This window comes from Chlorocebus sabaeus, chromosome 9, assembly GCF_047675955.1.
Source record: "Chlorocebus sabaeus isolate Y175 chromosome 9, mChlSab1.0.hap1, whole genome shotgun sequence".
NCBI classification, from domain to species: Eukaryota; Metazoa; Chordata; class Mammalia; order Primates; family Cercopithecidae; genus Chlorocebus; species Chlorocebus sabaeus.
In genome coordinates, this window is record NC_132912.1 from 78,179,470 (window position 1) to 78,201,268 (window position 21,799).

General features: G+C 39.3%; 1 protein-coding gene across 2 annotated transcripts in view; it reads right to left on the reverse strand.

Annotated features, from left to right (window-relative positions):
• Positions 1-14,034: 14,034 nt before the first annotated feature.
• The window catches only part of ZNF365 (zinc finger protein 365), a 28,041-nt gene continuing 20,276 nt past the window's right edge, over positions 14,035-21,799 (reverse strand). Inside the window, exons 4-5 of one of the 2 annotated variants that reach the window (XM_007963325.3) lie at positions 17,694-17,731; positions 14,035-16,947 (exon numbers count right to left, since the gene is read on the reverse strand). In XM_007963325.3, coding sequence (XP_007961516.1) covers positions 16,686-16,947; positions 17,694-17,731 — 300 coding nt within the window. In that variant the 3' untranslated portion in view covers positions 14,035-16,685. The remainder of the gene's footprint in view (positions 16,948-17,693; positions 17,732-21,799) is intronic. The other variant, XM_007963326.3, reaches the window with a different exon arrangement.

A 21,799-nucleotide genomic window follows, 5' to 3' on the forward strand; every position in this document is an offset into this window, starting at 1 on the left:
TAATATTATTTCCAGTAAGTCTTACGCTAACAAAATAGGTCTATTTGACCTCAAGTAATCTGAAATTCTCTGGGTTATTGAATTACTGAGAAACATGCCTTCAAGGGCTCTTTAATTGGTTTGGAGAAGTACATTAAATTATAGTAATAAAGGTTAAGCATCCCAAATCCAAAATACCAAAATCTGAAATACTCAAAAATCTAAAACTTCTTGAGTGCCAACATGACACTGAAATGAAATGTTCACTGGAGTATTTTGGATTTCAAGCTTTCTGATTGGGGATGCCCAACTAGTAAGTATAATGCAAATATTCTAAAATGTAAAAAAAGAAAAATACAAAACACTTCTAGTCTCAAGCATTTCCGAAAAAGGAGGCTCAACCTGTAACTTCATGTTCTACAATTATATATCTGCTCAACTCTCTCCGCCCCAATAAGGTTCAACATAAATAGAAAAAGTTTATTTTGAGCTGCAAAGGATCCATGACGTTTCAAACATCTTTAATCCATCCATTTATTTTCTCATTTTCTGTCCTCAAGATATTCGAAATAATAGGCTATCCATTCGAGATATCAGACATTTGGTTTTGGGATTCAGTATTAGGAAAACATGGGAACATTTCATATGAAAAGCATTCTTCAGAGAATGAATACCTAGAGAAAGTACTTCTCTTTCTTTTGTTAGGAGGACATTAACTTGGGTACAAATCACTCTTTTACCAAATTGTTTCTTGCATTTAGCTTTCTTTGTGTTCAGCTTATGTTGAGTTTTAGTTTCATAGTTGTTTTTTTCTGGTAATATTTTATCTGACCAGGTAGAAGCCTAAGACACTTGACCTGTGTAAGGACCTGTGCTGAGGGAGGAATCAAGAGATTTGCACAGCTCAGAGCAGAGGGCAATCTAAGAAATAGAATGCAAAGGTGAAATCTAAATGAAAAACCAGGGAAATTACGTGATTGAAGTGTCAATCCAAGAATAAAGATAGCAACATCCAGTTCTGAGTAGAAGGGGAATAATTTGTGACTGACCAATGCTTCCTTCAAGAACACTATAAACACTGAATAAAATACAGATTAACTCTCAAAAACATCAGATAGCTGTTGAACCAAAGAGGACGAGAATGGCTAATTTTCTAAACAGGAAAGAACCTCAGAAAGGTGAGTTGGTACCAGGCAGTCACTTTTCCCTGGGGGCATTTGCAAATTTTAAGAAACTGGCAATTTAAGGTTTTCCTAGACTGCTGTTAGAAATAAATACCAGCAAAGATTTTAGTGGTCTTGAGGGTCTGTAGAGAGAAGTTGAAGATGAGGAACCTCAAACACACAACCCCTCAACACTTTTGCCAATTTCAGAAGATGTGAGGGCAGGAGATTGAAAAGTTAAGCAGAAAATATATGAAACACAAGGTAGCATGCTCTTCCTGTACTTATGGTACTAGAGAAATAAGAGTAAATTTTAGAACTTGCAAGCTAAGCCCAAAACCTGAATATCAGAAGAGTTTTTTTACTGTTTGATAATGCTAATGAGATCAAGATTAGATTCTGCCAGAGAGAGAGAGAGCCCAGTGAACATAGCAAGCCTTCAGCTGAAAACCCTAAGAAACAATATCTTAATAGCAGGACCGGAGGTAGACTGAGTCTTATCAAAACTGAATATCAGCCTCAACTCAGTTCAAACCCTCATTACTTTAAATAATCAGTCTTAATTTCGTTTGCCCAGTAGTGGAAAGGGTGAACACACTGGGGAGAAAGAAAAAGTCATGTGGAGCCTATATAATTCTTATATGCAGTGATCAGCATTTGATTAAAAAAATTCTAGACATGCTGAGAGTCAGGACTTTGTTACTGAAAACCAAGAGAAAAAAATGCAATAGAAATAGAGCCACAGGTAACCTAGATATCAGAATTAGCAAAGACTTTTACGGTAATTAATATGTTCAAAAAAATAAGAAAGTACTTTTTAAAATGAGGAATTTCTCAGAGAACTGTAACCTCTAAAAACAAATCAGATGAAAATTTTAGATTTTAAAAATGTAACACATGAAATTATGAGTTTGCCTGGGACTAGACACACAAGACAGGATTAATGAACCAGAAGAATGGTCAATGGAAAATATTCAAACTGAATCACAGAGAGAATAAGGATGGAAAATAAGAAAAAGCACAGGAAACATGTGGAACACAGTGAAAAGGCGTAGCATACATATAGTCTGTATCCCAAAAGGATAGAAAAGAGTGAGGCAGAAGAAATATTTGAAAATATAGTAGCCACACATTCAAGAAGCAACCATAAGCAACATGAATACAAATAAAATCACACTTAAACACACCATAATAAAACTGCTGAAAACCAAAGGCAAGACAAGGAAGAGAATCTGAGTGTGAAACAAAAGGTTAGAAACTAGGGAAATGCCATATGCACAGAAAAAAAGAAGATGCATTACCTGGATGATCCACTGGGTAGTACAATTGGCAGAGTATTTCAGAAATGGAGCTGAAAACTTGTAAGGATAAAGTTCCAGATAGATAGCCAGACACAGTGGCTCACATTTGCCGGCACTTTGGGAGGCCAATGTGGGAAAATTGCTAAAGTGTAAGAGTTTGAGACCAGTCTGGGCAACATAGTGTCTCTATAAAAATCAAAGCAAAATTAAAAAAAAAAAAAAATTAGTCAGATATGGTGGTATGCCTGTGGTCCTAGCTACATGGGAGGCTGAGGTGGGTGGATCTTGTGAGCCCAGGAGGTGAGCTCTGATTGCACCACTGCACTCCAGCCTGGGTGACAGAGAAACATTCTGTCTCAGAAAAAAAAAAAAAAAGAGCTAGATAGGATAATTTTGAGCTTCATTTATAGTTCACTTGTGCTAAGAAGCCTAAAAATAATGATTAAAATCCTAAGTAATTTTTGCACTAATTAGAGTCACAAAGCATTTCTTCTTTATTATATCCAATAAACTAATATATATAATTTATTGGCTGAGAAACACTGTAAGTTTTAGGAAGTATTTGCTTCTCGCTAATAATCCTGAATTTATGAGGACTGCTATCTGTGACTCTCTCAGTCAGGAGCCCAGCCTTTGAAAAACTGAACCAAAGAAAGGAAGATAGAGTGAGTGCCTCAGAGTCATCTACAGGCATATTTCTGTTTCACGTTGTTTACAAGAATGATTCAGAAGTTTTGATAGAGGATCGTGAAGAGAGGGCCAATATTTGCATATTAGATGGCTCCTCCTCAAATTTCTGGTTAAAAACCTCTGCTTCTCTTAGTGAATGCAAAGGAACCATCTAAAAATCCTATTAAGATGCAGATTCCAATTCAATAGATCTAGGGTGGGACCTGGGATTCCTCATTTCTAACAAACTTCCAAGTGATACTGGATTCTGATGGACTACAGACCACTTTTTAAAATGAGGTTTTAGGTACACCCTAAATCATTTAAATTTGACCACTCTGGCTGACAGTTGTGAATTGCCTTAAGACAGAGAGCGTCAAAAGTTTTCCTAGGAAAACAGAGTGGTGCTCACTGATTGTACTTTTGAAGTGTTTACTATAATATATTCTGAACGGTAACTACTGTGTTTGCAGAAGATGTTAATGCATGTTCCCTTGGAAGAAACAGTTCCATGGTCAAATAAGTTTAGGGAGCATTTGTATCCTTTTTTCTCCTCTAAAAGATTCACAATGCACATTTTCATTGTTGTAATGCTGAACCGTCTACAGTAGGGAAATATGTTTAGCCTGACAATTCCTTTATTTAACTGGTGTGAGTCAGAGGAACTAGCGATCCATGGAACACACTTTGAGAAATATCACCATATCATTGAGCAGTAGTTTACAACTTTGGTGTATATCAGAATTAGTTGGAGAGCTAATAGAAAACATCAGATGCCTTTGTAGTTTTACTAAATTCCAGAGGTAACTGTGATACCCCTCAGGGTTTGAGAAACATTGCTATAGAGTAATCTCAGAGGAGTTTTTGTTACTACTTGAGGATGGAGAGTTGCCTGGTAGCCAAGCTTCTCTCTTTCCAACTTGCTCTGCCAAAGTCCATGCTATCTCTGGGAGGACCAGCATCAGCTTTGAACTGCCTTCATTTAAGGAAGAGCAATCAGATCAGATGGCGCTCAATGGTAGTTTAATGGGAATAGCATTGATCTGTAAATTACTTTTGGTAGTATGACCATTTTCATGATACTGATTCTTCCAATCCATGAGCATAGAATGTTTTTCCATTTGTTTCTGTCCTCTCTTATTTCCTTTAGCAGTGGTTTGTAGTTCTCCTTGAAGAGGTCCTTCACATCTCTTGTTAGCTGTATTGCTAGGTATTTTATTCTTTTTCTAGCAATTGTGAATGGGAGTTAATTCATGATTTGGCTCTCTGCTTGCCTATTGTTGGTGTATTGGAATGCTAACAATTTTTGCACATTGATTTTGTATCCTGAGACTTTGCTGAAGTTGCTTTTTAGCTTAAGAAGCTTTTGGGCTGAGACAATGGGATTTTCTAGATCATGTCAACTGCAAACATAAATAATCTGACTTCCTCTCTCCCTATTTGAATACTGTTTATTTCTTTCTCTTGCCTGATTGCCCTGGCCAGAACTTCCAATATGATGTTGAATAAGAGTGGTAAGAAAGGGCAGCCTTGTCTTGTGCTGATTTTCAAAGGGAATGCTTCCAGCTTTTGCCCATTCAGTATGATATTGGCTGTGGGTTTGTTATATATGGCTCTTCTTATTTTGAGGTATGTTCCTTCAATATCTAGTTTATTTAGAGTTTCTAATATGAAAGGATGTCAAATTGTATTGAAGGCCTTTTCTGCATCTATTGAGATAATCATGTGGAATTTGTCTTTAGTTTTGCCTATGTAATGAATTACATTTATTGATTTGCATATATTGAGCCAACCTTGCATCCTGGGGAAGAAGCCAATTTGATAGTGATGGATTAACTTTTTGATGTGCTGCTGGATTTGGTTTGCCAGTATTTTATTGAGGATTTTTGTATTAATGTTCATCAGGGATATTGGCTTGAAGTTTTCTTTTTTTCTTGTCTTCTACTAGTTTTGGGGTTTGTTTGGTTTTGGTTCTTGGTGTTAGGTTATCAATTTGAGATCTTTCCAGCTTTTTGATGTGGGCATTTAATGCCATAAATTTACCTCTTGACACTACTTTAGTTGCGTCCCAGAGATTCTGGTACATTGTCTCTTTGTTCTCATTAGTTTTAAAATTCATACGAAACCAAAAAAGAGCCTGAATAGCCAAGACAATCCTAAGCAAAAAGAACAAAGCTGGAGTCACCATGCTACCCAACTTTAAACTGTACTACATGGCTATGGTAATGAAAACAGCATGGTACTGGCACAAAAACAGACACATAAACCAATGGAACAGAATAGAGAACTCAGAAACAAGACTGCTCAGCTACAACAATCGAATCTTCAACAAACCTGACAAAAACAAGCAATGAGGAAAGGAGTCCCTATTTAATAAATAGTGCTGGGAGAACTGGCTAGCCACATGCAGAAAATTGGAACTGGATTCCTTCCTTGCACCTTATACAAAAATTAACTCAAGATGGATTAAAGACTTAAATGTAAAACCTAAAACTATAAAAACCCTAGAAGAAAATCTAGGCAATACCATTTAGGACATAGACATAACACAGATTTCATGATGAAAACACCAAAAGCAGTTTTGCAATAAAAGCAAAAATTGACATGTGTGATCTGATTAAACTAAAGACCTTCTGCACAGCAAAATAAACTGTCATCAGAGTGAACAGACAACTTACAAAACGGGAGAAAATTTTTGCAATCTATCCCTCTGACAAAGGTCTAACATCCAGAGTCCACAAGGAACTTAAACAAATTTACAATTGAAAAAAAAAAATCCCACTAAAAATGGACAAAGGGCATGAACAGACACTTCTCAAAAGAAGACATTTATGCAACTAACAAACATGAAAAAAAGTTTAACATCACTGATCATTAGAGAAATGCAAATCAAAACCACAACGATATACCATCTCACACTAGTCAGAATGGCAATTATTAAAAAGTCCAGAAGCAACAGATGCTGGCAAGGTTGTAGAGAAAATGAAACACTTTTACACTGTTGGTGGGAGTGTAAATCATTTCAACCATTGTGGAAGACAGTGTGATGATTCCTCAAAGACCTAGAAGCAGAAATACTGTTTGACATGAAAATACCACAGACATGGAATAAACCCAAATGCCCATCAGTGATAGACTAGATAAAGAAAATGTGGTACATATATACCATGGAATACTATACAGCCATAAAAAGGAATGAGATCATGTCCTTTACAGGGACATGGATGGAGCTGAAAGCCATTATCCTCATCAAACTAATGCAGGAACAGAAAACCAAACACCACATGTTCTCACTTACAAGTTGGAGCTGAATAATATGAACACATAGACATAGGGAGGGGAACTACATACACAGGTGCCTACGGGTTGGGAGGGAGAGCATCAGGAAGAATAGCTAATGGATGCTGGGCATAATACCAAGGTGATGGGTTGACCTGTGCAGCAAACTGCCATGGCACATGTTTACCTATGTAACAAATCCTGCACATGTACCCTGGAACTTAAAATAAAAGTTGAAGGAAAAAAAAAAGAGAGAGATTCCTCTATACATTCTACATACTGTAGGAATTCCTCAAAGTCTTTTCATTGTAACCTCCTAGTCAACAGTAGCAATCCCTTAGCCCTGTTCCAAATCACAGCTCAAGAGAGTTTTCTCTCTAGAACCAATTTATTGGTTCTTTGAACAAGGATTCGTCAATCAGGATTTTAGTTGCAGTCAGTGAACAAAACCAACAAAGCAGTCCCATGAGGTAAAAGGAAGGGAAAGACAATAAACAGGTAAACCAATAAATAAGATAATTTCAGATAGTAGTCAGTGCTGTTGAGAAAATACATGGTGCCATGGGACAGAGAATGACTAAGTCAGGGATTCTGTTGAGATCCTGTGGTCCTAAACGGCTATAAATGCACTAGGGCCAGTCAGAGTAATGTGGACACCATCACAGAGAGGAAATTGACCCTGAGAGTTCAGATGGGATTGGCCCTGATGTTTCAGAAAACTTCACCAGCTACCCCCATATATTTTTGGTCATGAGGCAGCCTGTATCTCCTGTACCCACAATTGCATGACTGGCTTATACAGGACCCCAAATAAATATTGGTGAATGGTTGGTTGGTTGGTTGGGTGGATGAATATCTAGTTAACTCTAGTGATTCTGACAAGATCCATCTGGTGAGGACTTAAACCAGGACTTGTTTAAGCTATTGAGCCAAACTGATTGTTCAGTTTGATGAACACCTCCCTCCTATTAGGCATATGCAGTACTCTGTACCTGACCCTGAAACACAAGAAGGAAATGGGCTGAGTAAGAATACAAAAAAAAAACCTTTTGTGCCACAGAGTCAATGACCACTTCATTACAGCCCGACTGGAATGCACTACAGACCCTTCAAGGGAAATGGTTCCTCACTTCCCCAAGTACTTGAAGCGGGTGTGGTCTATTCATCAGGGTTCTTAGTTGCAGGTAACAGAGATGGATTCTAGCGATCTGTTAGAAAAGAGTTTATTAAAATGGCATTCTTACATCACATTATCTCTGGGGAGGACAGAGAACCAGATGTGGAGGTGCTAGCCAGCCAGAAACAATGCCAAAATTATACCATTGAACTGGTCTACTGAAAACACTAAGATTCTGCTGTCAGAACTGTCATTGCCAATGCCTCAGGCAACTGGATGGAGCTGCTGCCTCCATTCTCTTCCATCACCAGACAGGATTTTAGACACACCCCACCTCTTTAAGTTAATTCCTTTGGACCAAAGCTTGGGGTGGACATATCTGATAGGCAGAGTCTAAGTCTCAGAGTTTCAGGAAAAGCTAGGAAGGTGAGCATGTGGCATTTTCAGCTTCTAAGTAGGAGATGGCCCTACCCCATCAGGGAAGGAATCCCCTGCAGATACAAGAAGGGGGTTTGAATTCCGAACAGCCAAAAAGAAGGGGCAGATGTCAACTACAGCTGGAGCAGAGAAAGCAGATCCAAGAAAAGAAGACCAGAGACACTATCTTGACCCTGCTGGGGAATAAAAACATAGGGCACTAAGAAGCAAAGCAAAGCAATTGCATGAAGGTGCAAAATCAATACATCAATATATGAGTAGAGTGTTCTACAATTTAGTCTTGCCAGTAGCTCTGATATTTTGGTCTCTAGGCATTGGGCTTGTGTGTTAATAAGTATTGGTTAATTCATAACTTGGGAGGGGAATTTTATTTACTGGCCCATATATCCCCCAAAAGATGCTGTTGGTATTTGTTTTCTGACCCTCTCTTTTCTAAGTCTCCATATTTAGCCAATAGTCTCAAATAAACAAATATATTAAGTACTGACTCTGTGCCAAGTATTATGCTAAAAACTTTATAAGGATATCTTATTGAATCTGCACCATAATCCTGAATACAAAGAGAGACAATGAGGCTCTAATAGATTAAGTAAGTTGCTCAAGATAATAAAACTAGTAAGTGGCGGAGCCTGATGTCTTTCTTTAGATATGTTAATACCTATCTGTTTCTATTAGATAGGTTAATATCTTCAAACAGGTTATAGTCAGTTCTTCACCACCATTCAGACCGTTTAATGTAACTTTATGATTTTCTGCTCTAGTTCATTAAACGTTGCCTTTCGTTTTAGTACACAGGGAAGAATCTTGTTTTTCTATGTCCAAGTTCTTGGTTAGAAAGTTATTAGGGGAGAGAGAAGACTTTATGGTTGTTCCCATGTGCTTTCCACATGTCCAAGGCAAGACATCATTCTATCTATTTTCCAGATGAGGAAACTGGACCCACAGTCAAAGCAGATGTAATTTGTAAAGCAGGATGCCAACACCAGTGCCCTTACAACGGCACCATTGTTGAGGAAGGGCAAATAGATTGTGATTTGTGTGCTGACTAGCTGGTATACTCATTTTCTATGGCTGCTGTAACAAATTATCACAAGTTTAGTGGCTTAAAGAACACATAATTATTATCTAAAGGATTCTTCCAAAGTTAAAAGTTTGGGTGGGTAGACGTTCTGCCTACCACAGTTGGTTAAGGCTGTGTTAAGAAGGATTCTGAGGCTATGTCTGTGTTCATCAGGAAAGATAACCCTGGTCAATTAGCAATGTCTACCATGGATTCAGAAGGAAATACCATGTATTTTCTATCTTACCATGATGCAGGTTAAAGAAGGAGAGTATTAAAATACCTCCAGATAAGGCTGTAGGACCGACAGGTTCATATGCCTCCTACACAGTAATAGTTCAATACACTGAGGCAGCAGGGTTTGCAGCAGAAAAAGAGTTTAACGATCACAGGGCACTGAGTCAGGAGATGAAAGGAGACCCTCAAATCCATCTCCCTGATTTTTCCTGGGCTGGCGTTTTTAAGGGGATCAGGGACAATGAGGGTCAAACGTCAAAAGTTTTCCTAAGAAGGGTAAAGAGGATATGGGAACTGCATTCTTTAGTGAGTCAGCATCTTGTCCTTCAGGCAAGCAGGTGTCAGTAGTTTCACTGGTACACAGGACCTGAAGGAATATCTCAGAGGAAAAGCTTAATGTTTTGTAGTGTTTGAGTTGTTATCTATACAGCAGTTCAGGGGAGCTATAGTCTTACAGCGGGGTCTGCATGATTCTGGGACAATAGGCCACAATCCAGTATGGGGAAGCAGGTCAGAGAGCAAGCTGACCTCATGACAAACACTGACTGTGCTGTCAGCTTGGTTTATTTTTGTTTCTCCCCTCCATGCTTCTCTGATTAATTTTATAAAATTTGTAGGAATGGCTTCAATAAGAGGAGTGGCAGCCAGTTTGTGGGCTCCAGCCCTTGCTGGAAGGACCCTTAGAAGCAGAAGCAGAGTGCTCCAACACTCTGCCTGATTCCATACCGTTGTAGTTTTTCTATTCCTAGAGCTGGAGCTACTTGTCCCTCTGGCAAGCTGAGCCCCTGCCCAGGTTCCAGGAATGATGCTGTCTCACTGCATCTCCTGAATCCCTACACAGCGGCAGGCCCAGCTAGGTGCTGGAGCATCAGGGTAGATACAGTTCTCCACATTGGGATACAACACTACAGGATAGCTGCAGACCTGATGGGCTTACCCTTCAAACAGGGAGACAGACTGGCCAAGAAATGGATATACAAGGAAAAATTATGTTACTTCCCAGGGCTCACTTGTCCTATGCTTTCTACCTCCATGACCACACTCAGACTGCCTAAAATGCTCTGTTCTGTTTTGCTAACTCCAATCCTGTTCATTCTGAAAAAGCACTACTTCCTCTTTGATCCTCCCCAGCTGGAAGAAAGTCCATTTTCTCAATGTACTTTTGTTTTTTAGCATATCTGAGGCCACTGATGTTCCCATACTTCACAAATACCTTATTGAAGACCCACTCTATGCTGGGTACTGCATCTGGCACTCAGGACATACCAGGGATAAAAGGTACAGACTTGGCCCCTTGTTATGGAAACGACAGAACAGTGAGGAAGGCAGATATGTGTCAAGTCGTCACACCATTAAATATTATAAAGGAGCACCTGGAATCAGTCTTACAAGGAATAGGTACATGGTATTCTGAGAGTTATGAAGCTGCCTTGGGGAAGTGACAATTGATCTCAAATCTGAAGGCTGAACAGAAATTAACTAGATGAAAAAGAAAGAGAAGGCCGTTCCAGGCAGAAGACACAACATGTCAGGGAAGCAGTGCGTGGAGAGAGCACGGTATCTCCAATGCTCTGAAAGGAAGGCAGTGGCTGGAAAGGAGCAAGAGGTCTGGCGCTGGCCGGAGTGGAGAGGCAGGCCAGAGCCAGGGCATGCAGGGCAAATTCAAAGCTTTGATCTTCATCCCAATAACTGTGTGTCTACTCTACTTGCCCTTACTCACTCTAAGCTCCTCCAGTTTCCCTTACCCTTTAAGAATCTACCCTACCAGACCTCTGTGTTTAGGACTACATGAGAAGTGTTAGCTATGATTTCAAGCTACAGGCACACTTAAAGATAAAAATACAGTACATTCCTGAGAATGGGGGAAGTGGGGTCTCACCCTTGAACAAAGAATTAGGGCTTGGAAAGAGGAGAGGTTGAGATATAAAACCATCTTTCTGTTTCTCTATGATATACTCAACCAAAGTGAACAACGCCACTTGTCAGTCAGCAAACAACCAATGTGAAATGTCCACAAACATATGCACTAATATCTAACAGACTTCAATCTGAGACTTTGAAATTCCTTGGCAAGTTGGGGTCCTCAGCTCTAAGAGGTGGCAGAGGTCTGGAGCTTGCAGAGTGGCAATGTCTATAACCCCCACAGTGGCTTCCATAGGGGCAATAACTGATCATAAATGTTAAAAACAGAATTGCAGGACACTGAGAACCTTTATGTAATCAACAAATGCATATAGGACCATTTTCTGGACTTTTGTCAATGAGGAGGCAGAACATGGTGAAGGAGCATTGGCTGAGATGTAGAAGGACAATTTCTTTTTCTCACTGAAGCTCTGTCACAGAGGCGTTCCTGGGCCCTGGAAACCCTTTCAAGCCATCATAAGCCCCACTCTCATTGCAAAATGTGATGATGTCACCTGCTTAAGTATATTAATAAGAAAGGCAAAAGCTGAAGAATAATCAAAACTACCTGGAAAATGCCTGAAGAAGGCATGATGCTGGAGCCTGACGTCACACACACCATCTCTAAGTCCAACATTGCTAATTTATCTTCCAGGGCTGGAAAGAACTGCTGTTGATTTAACTGAACACCAGATGAGGTTCCTGGCTTGCATTCAGGAGTCATGTTGTAACAAAAAATGTACCTTCTCTTTAAACACTAAAATCACATTCAGGGAGGTGAGATGCTTCCGTTCCAAGAAGCACATCATGCTGAGGTAATAGTAACAGATGTACATCTCCCGTTTCCCCAACTGCTGTTTCTCCACCTGCTAAGAGTAGAAACTTGTACCTCGTCAGCCCTACTTGCTTCAAAAGGATTCTGTACGAATAAATATGGGTGCGTGTTATCTTTGTGACTTTACAAAGTTTACAAACTTTGCAAAGCCCAAGTCAGTGAAATAAAATCTCCAAAATCAAGTTACCATGTCAACACTAAGTTTTATGTGGCCAACATTTACATTAATATAACATCAGTATATATATAACAATGGAATCCCAAGGCTACAAGTATTTTTGGAAGAACCCAGCCCAATTCCCAACCCAGTGTAGAATCCCAGTCTAACACAAAGGAAAGAGTAGCTCAGAGACAGGGAGCTCACTTTTTAACTAGGTGATCTATTCCATTGTGCTTAGAAATTTTTCATTTAGTGATTTGATATCTCCTTCCTCAGAACTTTCTCTCACAGCTTTCAGTAATATCTTTTGCAGCCACACAAAATATGTATTTTTCTATGTGATAACACCTCAGATACTTAAGGGCAGCAATCATCTCTCCTCTTCTCACAAGACATTGGTACCAAAGTTCTCACTTACCAACCTAGGCATCTACCTCCACATATGCAACATGTATCAGTGTCCCCATTACAGGGTGGGAAGGAGAATCTAGCCTGCCTATATGTGAGGTGCCTCTACTGGAAAAACTGTTTTCCATCCTGGAATAACAGCTGAAAATCCAGAGCATATTTAACCCAGGGCTACAGTTTGAATACTCCTTTCTTAAATGAAAATTTCAGATGTGTTCTGACCCAGAACATGAACAACAACAAAAAAAGGAACACAAAAGATAAAATGTACTTAATTCCGCAAAAAGGCATTCAATTTCTAAAGCTCTCCATCATTTAAACATTTGAAGTTGCTCCAGGGCTTGTTTGGGATTGAGCAGGCATGCCACCCCTGAAACTCACTTCTGAAGGATCCAGATTGCGCAGGATCAAGATACTGGGATTTATGTTTTCTAACAAACTGAGATAATCAGGAATGTCACAGCTATTTCTCAAAAACACTATAACCTGGGGAACCCATTAACCCTGACATAAATACAGTAGACTCTTGAGCGATATAGGTTTGAACTGAGCGGGTCCAGTTTTATCCTGATTTCTTCTGCCACCAAAGGTAGCAAAACAAACCCTTCCTCCTCCTTTTCCTCCTCAGTCCACCCAATGTGAAGACAATGAGGATGAAGACCTCTATGATGATCCACTTCCACTTAATGAATGTAACTATATCTTCTCTTCCTTATGACTTTCCTACTAACATGTTCTTTTCTCTGGTTTGATTGTAAGAATATGGTAGATAATAAATTTAACATACAAAATATGTGTTAACTATGTTATCAGTATGGCTTCTGGTCAATAGTAGGCTATCAGTAGTTAAGTTTTTGAGCAGTCAAAAGTTACTCATGGATTTTAACTTACACAGGAATCGGTGTCCCTAACCCTTGCACTGTTCAAGGGTCAACTATAAGGGCAGACTAAGGTCACCTCCCGAATAACTCTCACAGCTCCTAAACAAGTGGAGTCCCCTAAATTTTCCTGATTTCATGGTTCTTAAAAGAACAATGGCTGAGTAATTCCACCAGTCATATACTTCTCTCTGTTATCTATCCTGATCACTCTCTGGGCTTTGCAATGTCTTGGATGTATAGCATATATAGGCTGGGATATATACTGTGAAATTGGTTTATGAATTGCTAAGAGCTGACAAGTTTAAAAATACAGTGTAGGAAAATTACTCATGGTTGTGGAGGAAGATGGGGAAAAGTGCCAAATGGGCTTTTAATGAAGCTGTCTCAGTGTGAACATATGCAAAAATAACTTTTAGATATAGGCATTATGATGAACAAAAATGATCTAGCTAAGTTTTCAAGAAAGCCTATAGGTACACAAGATCCTGGTGATTATACGTATGATGAACAGCTTATTCATGAAGGACCATTTTGTTTCCTGTTAGTGGACCAACATACTTGGCTCCCCCAAAAAACACTCCAGCTAGACAAAACATATCAACACATTAGTCAGAAATATAGCTTTATTATCATAATATTTCATAATCTAAAAACTTCTTTAATTCTGGGAACAGAATATTCCAACTTCTGTACAACTGACTGGCCCTGCAGAATACTGGAAAACAGTGTCTAAGCAATTTGAACCTTGCAGATAAGGATCTGTAACCTAGTTTGGGGAAAAAGCAAAAAGCAAGAAAAACAGTTCAAAGGAAGATTTCTTCCCTACAAGACAAATAAAATTAAATCTACTCTCCAGTTTAACCTTGAACATAGTTTCCCAGACACTTTGGTGATTTCTTCAAAAAAGCTACCGCCTTAACTCTAAGGTCAACTGCCCATGTGGACAAAGGAAATATTTAAAAATAAGACACAAACGGGACATGGCACTTAGCTCGGGTCATGGTGTGTTAAGTGGAGTATGCTTCTGAGTAAGCCATCTTCCATGTTTTGACACTAAATTTATGTCTCTAAGGAGGCACAACATACATAACACATTTCTTTATATGGGGGTCAAAATTTAGTGGGAACTTAAAAAGATTTTTAATATAATAAATCTCAAAATAATCTGTCTTGTGAAATGTAGAGTAGGATGACATTATGATACTTCCTGAAGATCATGGGGTACCACTGTCAGAGAGAGCTGCCATGCCCTCTAGGTAAGCTAGATGAAAATCCAAAATGTCAGTTACTTTAAATAAAACAGAAACAAGTTGTCATTGCACACACAGTATGGGACAAAGAGCATGCAATACAACTAACAAGTCATGTTTTTAGTATGTAAAAGGCTAAAGTGCAATCATGGTATAAGCATCAATAATAAATAACTTTAGAGGGGGAAGTTAATTCTTCAAATAACAAATAATTATAACATTACAATTTTTACAATGTTAGCCTAAAACAGTGATATTCACAACAATGTTTTTCCCCACTTGATAGCTGCTTATATATCACATGAATATCCACCCCCCATAAACCAAAAGTCAAAGTGAAGATTCAAAAATGGACATTTTCATTATGGTGGTTCAAAATGTTTGTATAATGATAAGTTACACTTTTCAATTGACTGGCATTTAAGCAACTGCTTTATTACCTATTTTTAATGCACTGCTAATTTGATGCTTATTGCAATAACAATCATAATTCTGCCAATGTTAATTAGGTTACAGTTTTGATTTTTTAAATAAGAGAATTCAGTTTACATGAACAAACATATATAGTTTAAAAACCACCCACCACAAACACACACTTTCTCCATGAGTATTTAAAAATAAATTATTAATATACTTAACATATATATTTTGCATGTGTTATATAGATGTATATATGTATATATTTGTGGACAAAATTATTCCTGTTTTCAGAAGAATGTCAGCACTTGTAAACTCTGCATGAGACCTGATGCTATTGCTAAATTTAAGGAAAAAATAACATGGAAATTCATTCTTGAGGAAAATCATACAGCAGGAAATTCTTAACAGCTCTTTGTGGAAACAAAAGCCATTTTAGGGAAGCAAGAGGGGAAGACAGTGTCAGATTCTGGCTCCTACATGCATTGTTTAGTTCAGAAATTACTTGAGAATGCAACATACAGTGAACACTCCAGATATTTGGCTGAAAGATACCTGAAGCCTTAACAGGGCACAGAAGCAGCAGGAGGCGAAGTGAACCACCCAGTGGAAAAGTTAAGCCAGCGAAGAGAAAGTCATGCCCATAGCAGAAAGAGAGAGGGCCAGTGACACTGTCCAGGAAGCAGGTCTTAGGAAAGGGCTTGGCGACACCTGCAGTGCTTCCAGGATGGTCACAATGTACCAAGTGTGCAGTCCACTGTCATTCCAACCACCTAGACACTGAGCCCATGCTGGGTGCTAATCAAAAGAGGGTTTTACTGCACTCCCCACCCAGATCCACAGAAGCAGCTATTAAGATAGAGGCTGGCAGCGTGGTCTGTGGGTGCAGAATACTCAGCCAAACAAGACGGCAGAGGTGTACCAAAATCTGAATAAACATGCATCTAGGCCACCAAAAAACCTCAATCAAACAAACGAACTGAAAGACACTCTGTCGAAATGAGAACTGAAGTCTGACTGAATGAGTCCCTTGAGCAACCCAGAAATTGAAATCTTGATTAACCAGAATACTCGGGGAATGGGAATCCTTATTTTGGAGGCTTTCAAATTAGCTGAGGCGAAGGTTATACACAAACACAAATATTTTCATTTCACTGCTATTAACAACTTTACACTCCCATTCCTTGCCTCGCACTTTGGAGAGCAGTAGGCACAGATGAATTTTCTCCCTAGGCCTGACATTTTGTGTGGCCTTGGGCCTGAAAATTAATGACCACTGCATAGAAGCCCAGATACCAAGATTACTGGAGACTGGCCCAGTTACTTTAGAAGTTAGAGCTTTAGGATTGATTTAATTTTTTTATTCTTTCTGTAACTTGCAAGCTTCTAAAAGGCGGTTATAATAAAATTCTGGTTCACTAAGATTCCCATTTGCTAATCTCTGGTTAATCGAGGTGCTTGCCTGTGTTATGCCCTTGGCTTTTCCGATGTGTCTTACCATGGAATGTTTCCAGAAGGACATTACTGTTGGCCCCTGGAATAACGTTCCCCAAAGCCCAGCGATGATTGGTCCAGCACCACCCACCCTTTTAGATGATGTTCACAATGGCTGTTGGCTTTTTTTTAGCCATTTTGGGCCTGATGTTGCCTTTGCGGCCAAACCCCAGGAGCTCCCCTTTCTTCTGAGGTCTGCAGAGGTCTCTTGAGGACTCGGCCTGTTCGTGAATGGCCTTGGCAGGTTGCATGCTGGCTCTGTCATCCTTGGCCTTTTTCAGGCAGTTCCTTCCCTTTGGGTGGAAATGGGCCTTGAGATCAGGATGGTTACACACCGAATGTGGGTGCCCTCGGCTTCTACAGAGGGTTGGGGGGAGTGGAGAAGAGATGAGCAGAAAGAAAGATTTCTTTAAAACCTTAAAAGAATAACTACTCATGGCACAATCTCTCCTACATGCTACAGTGGTGATAATGCTACCACAAAGACAAATCATAATATGGGTATTTTTCTTCCAAAAATTCCTGTGGTCTCCATGAAATGATCACATGGTACTAAATTCCCAGGGACATATTACTAGTCCTATTTACAGTGATAAGACTGAGGTACAGAAAATGTTAATTACTACCCAGAATAATACAGACAGTTGGTCTATGGAGAAGATGGGACCAGAACTCATGTCTCTTGACTCGTTAAGTGACGACTAGCAGACTCAGACAAATTCACTGCATAGACGTTGGAAAGCATATAACTCCCAGTATGAATTTACGTAAACAATGTAGTACATGAACTACATTAACAGTATATAGAGTTATTACGGCCACACTATACCTCAATGAGTGAAAGTTATACAATATAATACTCTAAAAATATTCCTCCGGTACCATCATAGTGGCATATACTAATAGACTAATAGGATATCGAAAGGTCACATCCACTTTTCACAAAGTTAGGTAGACATGCAGGTCAGTTTTCACTTAAGCCTCTCAAATCCATTTATAATATAGATATCATATAAAATAGATATGATCTCATACAAAATGCAACAGGAAAACATACAATACAAACATTATCAAATGGCCCAAGTATAAAAAGACATACATACAGGCATTTGGGTTTCCTATTTGAGGAGATGTCTGTAAGCTGAAGGAAGACAAATAAGAAAAAATGTTACTGCATTTGAGGGCTGGATTTGGTTTTTAAAATATTTCTTTTATTTTCTAAAACTTGCATTCCCATTAAGGGAGTCAGTAAGTGTTACTGGTAGCATGACCTGCAGCACCATCCATCGCACCGGTGAACAAGAACATCTCATCTCATCTTTGCTTGCTTACTCCAGGAGCCTCTGCAGGCACTTGTTCTGAGAGTTCTGAGAAGTCTATGTCAACAGATCTCAAAAATCTCAAACACTCAAAAGAGCCTCCTGGCAGAGCAACATCTGAAGAAATACGTTTTCAAATACTAGAATGCCTTTGCATCCTCATAGCTTAGCTCCCACTTGTAAGTGAGAACATAAGATACTTGGTTTTCCATTCCTGAGTTACTTCACTTAGAATAATGGCCTCTTGCTGCAAAGACCATTATTTCATTCCATTTTATGCCTGAGTAGTATTCCACAGTTTATATATACCACATTTTCTTTATCCACTCATTGGTTGATGGACACTTAGGTTGATTTCATATTTTTGCAGTTGCAAATTGTGCTGCTATAAACATGTGTGTGCCTGTGTCTTTCTCATATAATTTACTTCTTTTCCTTTGGGTAGATACCCAGTAGTGGGACTGCTGGATCGAACAGTAGTTCTACTTTTAGTTCTTTAAGGAGTGGGGTGACAGATAAAAGACAACATATGGGTATAATGTACACTGCTCACGTGATGGGTGCACCAAAATCTCAGAAATCACCACTAAAGAATTTATTCATGTAACCAAAAACCACCTATTCCACCAAAACTATTGAAATAAGATAAATACATAAAATTTAAAAACCTGAAATGATCTGCCATGATTTCTTGATTGATGCAGGCTGTATTTGCAGCTAATCTATAGCTGTGGCCAGTCACAATGTATCAACTAAGGAGAACATTGACATAAAAGGTTTCTTGCCTATCATACATCATTTCTAAAATGAGAGAATATGAAGAACAACCCCACAGTTGTCCCTGAGGCTGTCTCTCATTGAGATGATTTCCCACTCCTAATAACTCATGCAATAAAATATCTGCATGCACTTTTGTGGCTGGGCTTGGAATATTATCATTTGCAGAATAAATTGGTAATTATCATTTTGTGATAGACATGTCACCATCCAGTGTGTAGGCAGTGTATTTCCATTCTCCTGATCCTGATCTTCCTCATGTAGCTTTCACTAGAATAAGTGGTGCCACATTAGCAGGCAGACCAACAGAAGAAGAGAAACGACAAATAAAATATGGAGAAAAGGCCACCTTGGTATTGGGCCAGTGTGGTCAAGCCATGTGTCCCTGCTGTACTAAAATAATCTGAAAACCCAAGCTCAGCCTAACAGGATCATCGCTTGTATTCTTCTGACTGCAGCAAGCCACAAAGGAGGTTCCTTAAAAAAAAAAAAAAAAGGAGGCTCATGTCATGAAGAGACAAGATAGGATTCTTGTGTTCTGTCTTTTGACACATTCAGACCTCAGCAATATTTGACCCTGTTCATGCAGGCTGGGTTTGGCTTGAGATTAGTAAATTGTAACAGAAAAAGGCACCATTCTCACATGAGGTCCCAAAGATTATGCAACATACAAAGAAGGTGGGACAGATGGCTCTGGAAAGCGCCAGGCTGGTAGCTTCTGGGGACCTGAAGGCACTGGCATCAACTTTCTCTACCCCACCATCACCAAAAAGTATTTCTCAGCTGGGCTCCTGCAGTGAACTTTAGTCAATGTGTAAACTGTAAAAATAAACAGGGTATTTCTTCCTTTAAATCTTTCCTCCTTATTTTTTTTTAAATTATTGGAGAGTAACAAAATGTGTTCACTTTACTGTTTGTATGTATGTAAGTGGCAGTTGAATGATTTGTTGCATACGTTTGTATATATACTGCTCTTTGGAATTTTATGCAAAATTGAGAGACAGAGAGAGAGAGAGAGAACAAATACATGTGTATGTATGCTTCTTTCCCTGAGAAAAAGGCTAACGGTGTTATCACATGTTCAAAGTGATCTCTGACTTCAAAAATGTTTTTAGAACTCCAACCTTAGTGACTATGAATGTCACTAATGGGCCCTCCTGGGACCTCAAGAAATGAAAGGACTTTACTGTGTCTTACTGAGAGGGAAATGCATGATAAAGATGAGTAAAGATAGGTCATGAAGCTCACACATATAAAGGTACTATAAATTGTGCATGTGTAAATGTCACATACCAGATCAAATACTGACCACATAACAGGCAGAATTAACCCTCATAACAGCCCTTAGGAGGTAAGTACCATCATTCCAATTTTACAGATATGGAAGCTAAGGCAGCAGAGTTAAGTAACTGACTTGAAGCCTCAGTGCTTTACCAGTGTTCAGGCTGGGCTTCAAATCCAAGTTAGCAGACTCTAAGTCTGAGCAAGCCTTCACTCTGTACTGTCTTCTTAAAAACTATGTGTTCATGTACCTAAATATAAGAACAAAGAAGTACGTACACAATAAATTAAGTGGAATAAATGGCTGGACTAGAATTCCTCCAAAGATCCTATGAATGATGAGGTTTGGGGTGGAGGCTGGGGTTTATCATCATAGCCACCACAGAATTTCCTCTGCTCCCCCCGTGAACACGAGAGGCTACTGTTCTTCCTGGCCCTTTTGGCCTCAGGCAGATGGAAAACCTTTTCTCACTTAGCCCATCTACCTACTTCCATTTTCTCCTAGTACAACATTTTTGTTTTCTTTTTGATTAGGGAGAGGAGGATGTTAAGATGAAGATCAAAAGAGCCTTTGATCAAGGTCCCAGGTTGGAAAAACACAAATAGCCTTGTACTAAAAGCCAACCTAAGTACAGGTTTGACTAAATCTTATCCAAAATGCTTGGGACTAGAAGTGCTTCAGATTTAGAATTTCAGAATATTTGCATTCTACTTACCGGTTCAGCAACCCTAATGCAGAAATATGAGAACCGAAATGCTCCAACGAGCATTTCGTTTGAGCATGACCCTGGAGAGCACTCAAAATGTTTTGGATTTTGGAGCATTTAGAATGTCAGATTTGGCTGGGCGCAGTGGCTCATGCCTGCAATCCCAGTACTTAGGGAGGCTGAGGTGGGCAGACCACCTGAGGTCAGGAGTTCGAACCAGTCTGGCCAATATGGTGAAACGCCCCCGTCTCTACTAAAAAGACAAAAAAAAAAAAAAATTAGCTGGGCATGGTGGCAGGCACCTGTAATCCCAGCCACTCAGGAGGCTGATGCAGGAGAATCGCTTGAAGCGGGGAGGCAGAGGTTGCAGTGAACTGTGATCACGGCATTGCACTCCGGCCTCAGCAACAAGAGCAAAATTCCGCCTCAAAGAAAAAAAAGAAAAAAGAAGGTCAGATTTTTGGAATAGGGATGTTCAGCCTGTAATATACATTCACCTATAAAATAAGAAGCCATGTCTTTGATATCATCAAACTGCCAAATCTGTGCCCAGGATATCATCAAAGTGCCAAATCTGCCCAGGATATCTGTGGCTATAGAGAAAAGAATAACTCAGATGCTTTTAACAAAGAAAGTTTTGAATAATATCTTTGGCCCAGCTTAGTGAAGGTACAGAGAGCCCAGAAACCCAGGCTTCTGAAGCCTCAGCCATACCAAGGACAGCTTCTCACCCCAGTGCACCACAGAACAAGCAGAAGATTCTGACTCTACTCCCCACTCTCCCCTTCTTGCTTGCACACCTGAGTTTCCTCCTTTAGAACAATGAGGAATACCATCCCCAGCCCAGATCTCACTCTCTCCACTAAGGTTGCACTACAAAAACACCATAGATCCTCATTTCCCTTCTTATACCACCTAAGTTCCCTCCCTCTCTTCTCTTACCTCTTTTTCTCATTACCACCTCTAGAGAGCAGTGAAATTCCTAGATTAGTATGTAAGTTTCTTCTTTCTAAGGTGACTTACAGCATTAAGAATCTTCTTTGCTATGGAAAAATTTCCTTCCCCTCACATTTAGTGCCTTTGCTGAAATAATGTTTTGGCATCTGTATCTTTCCCTCAATTCCC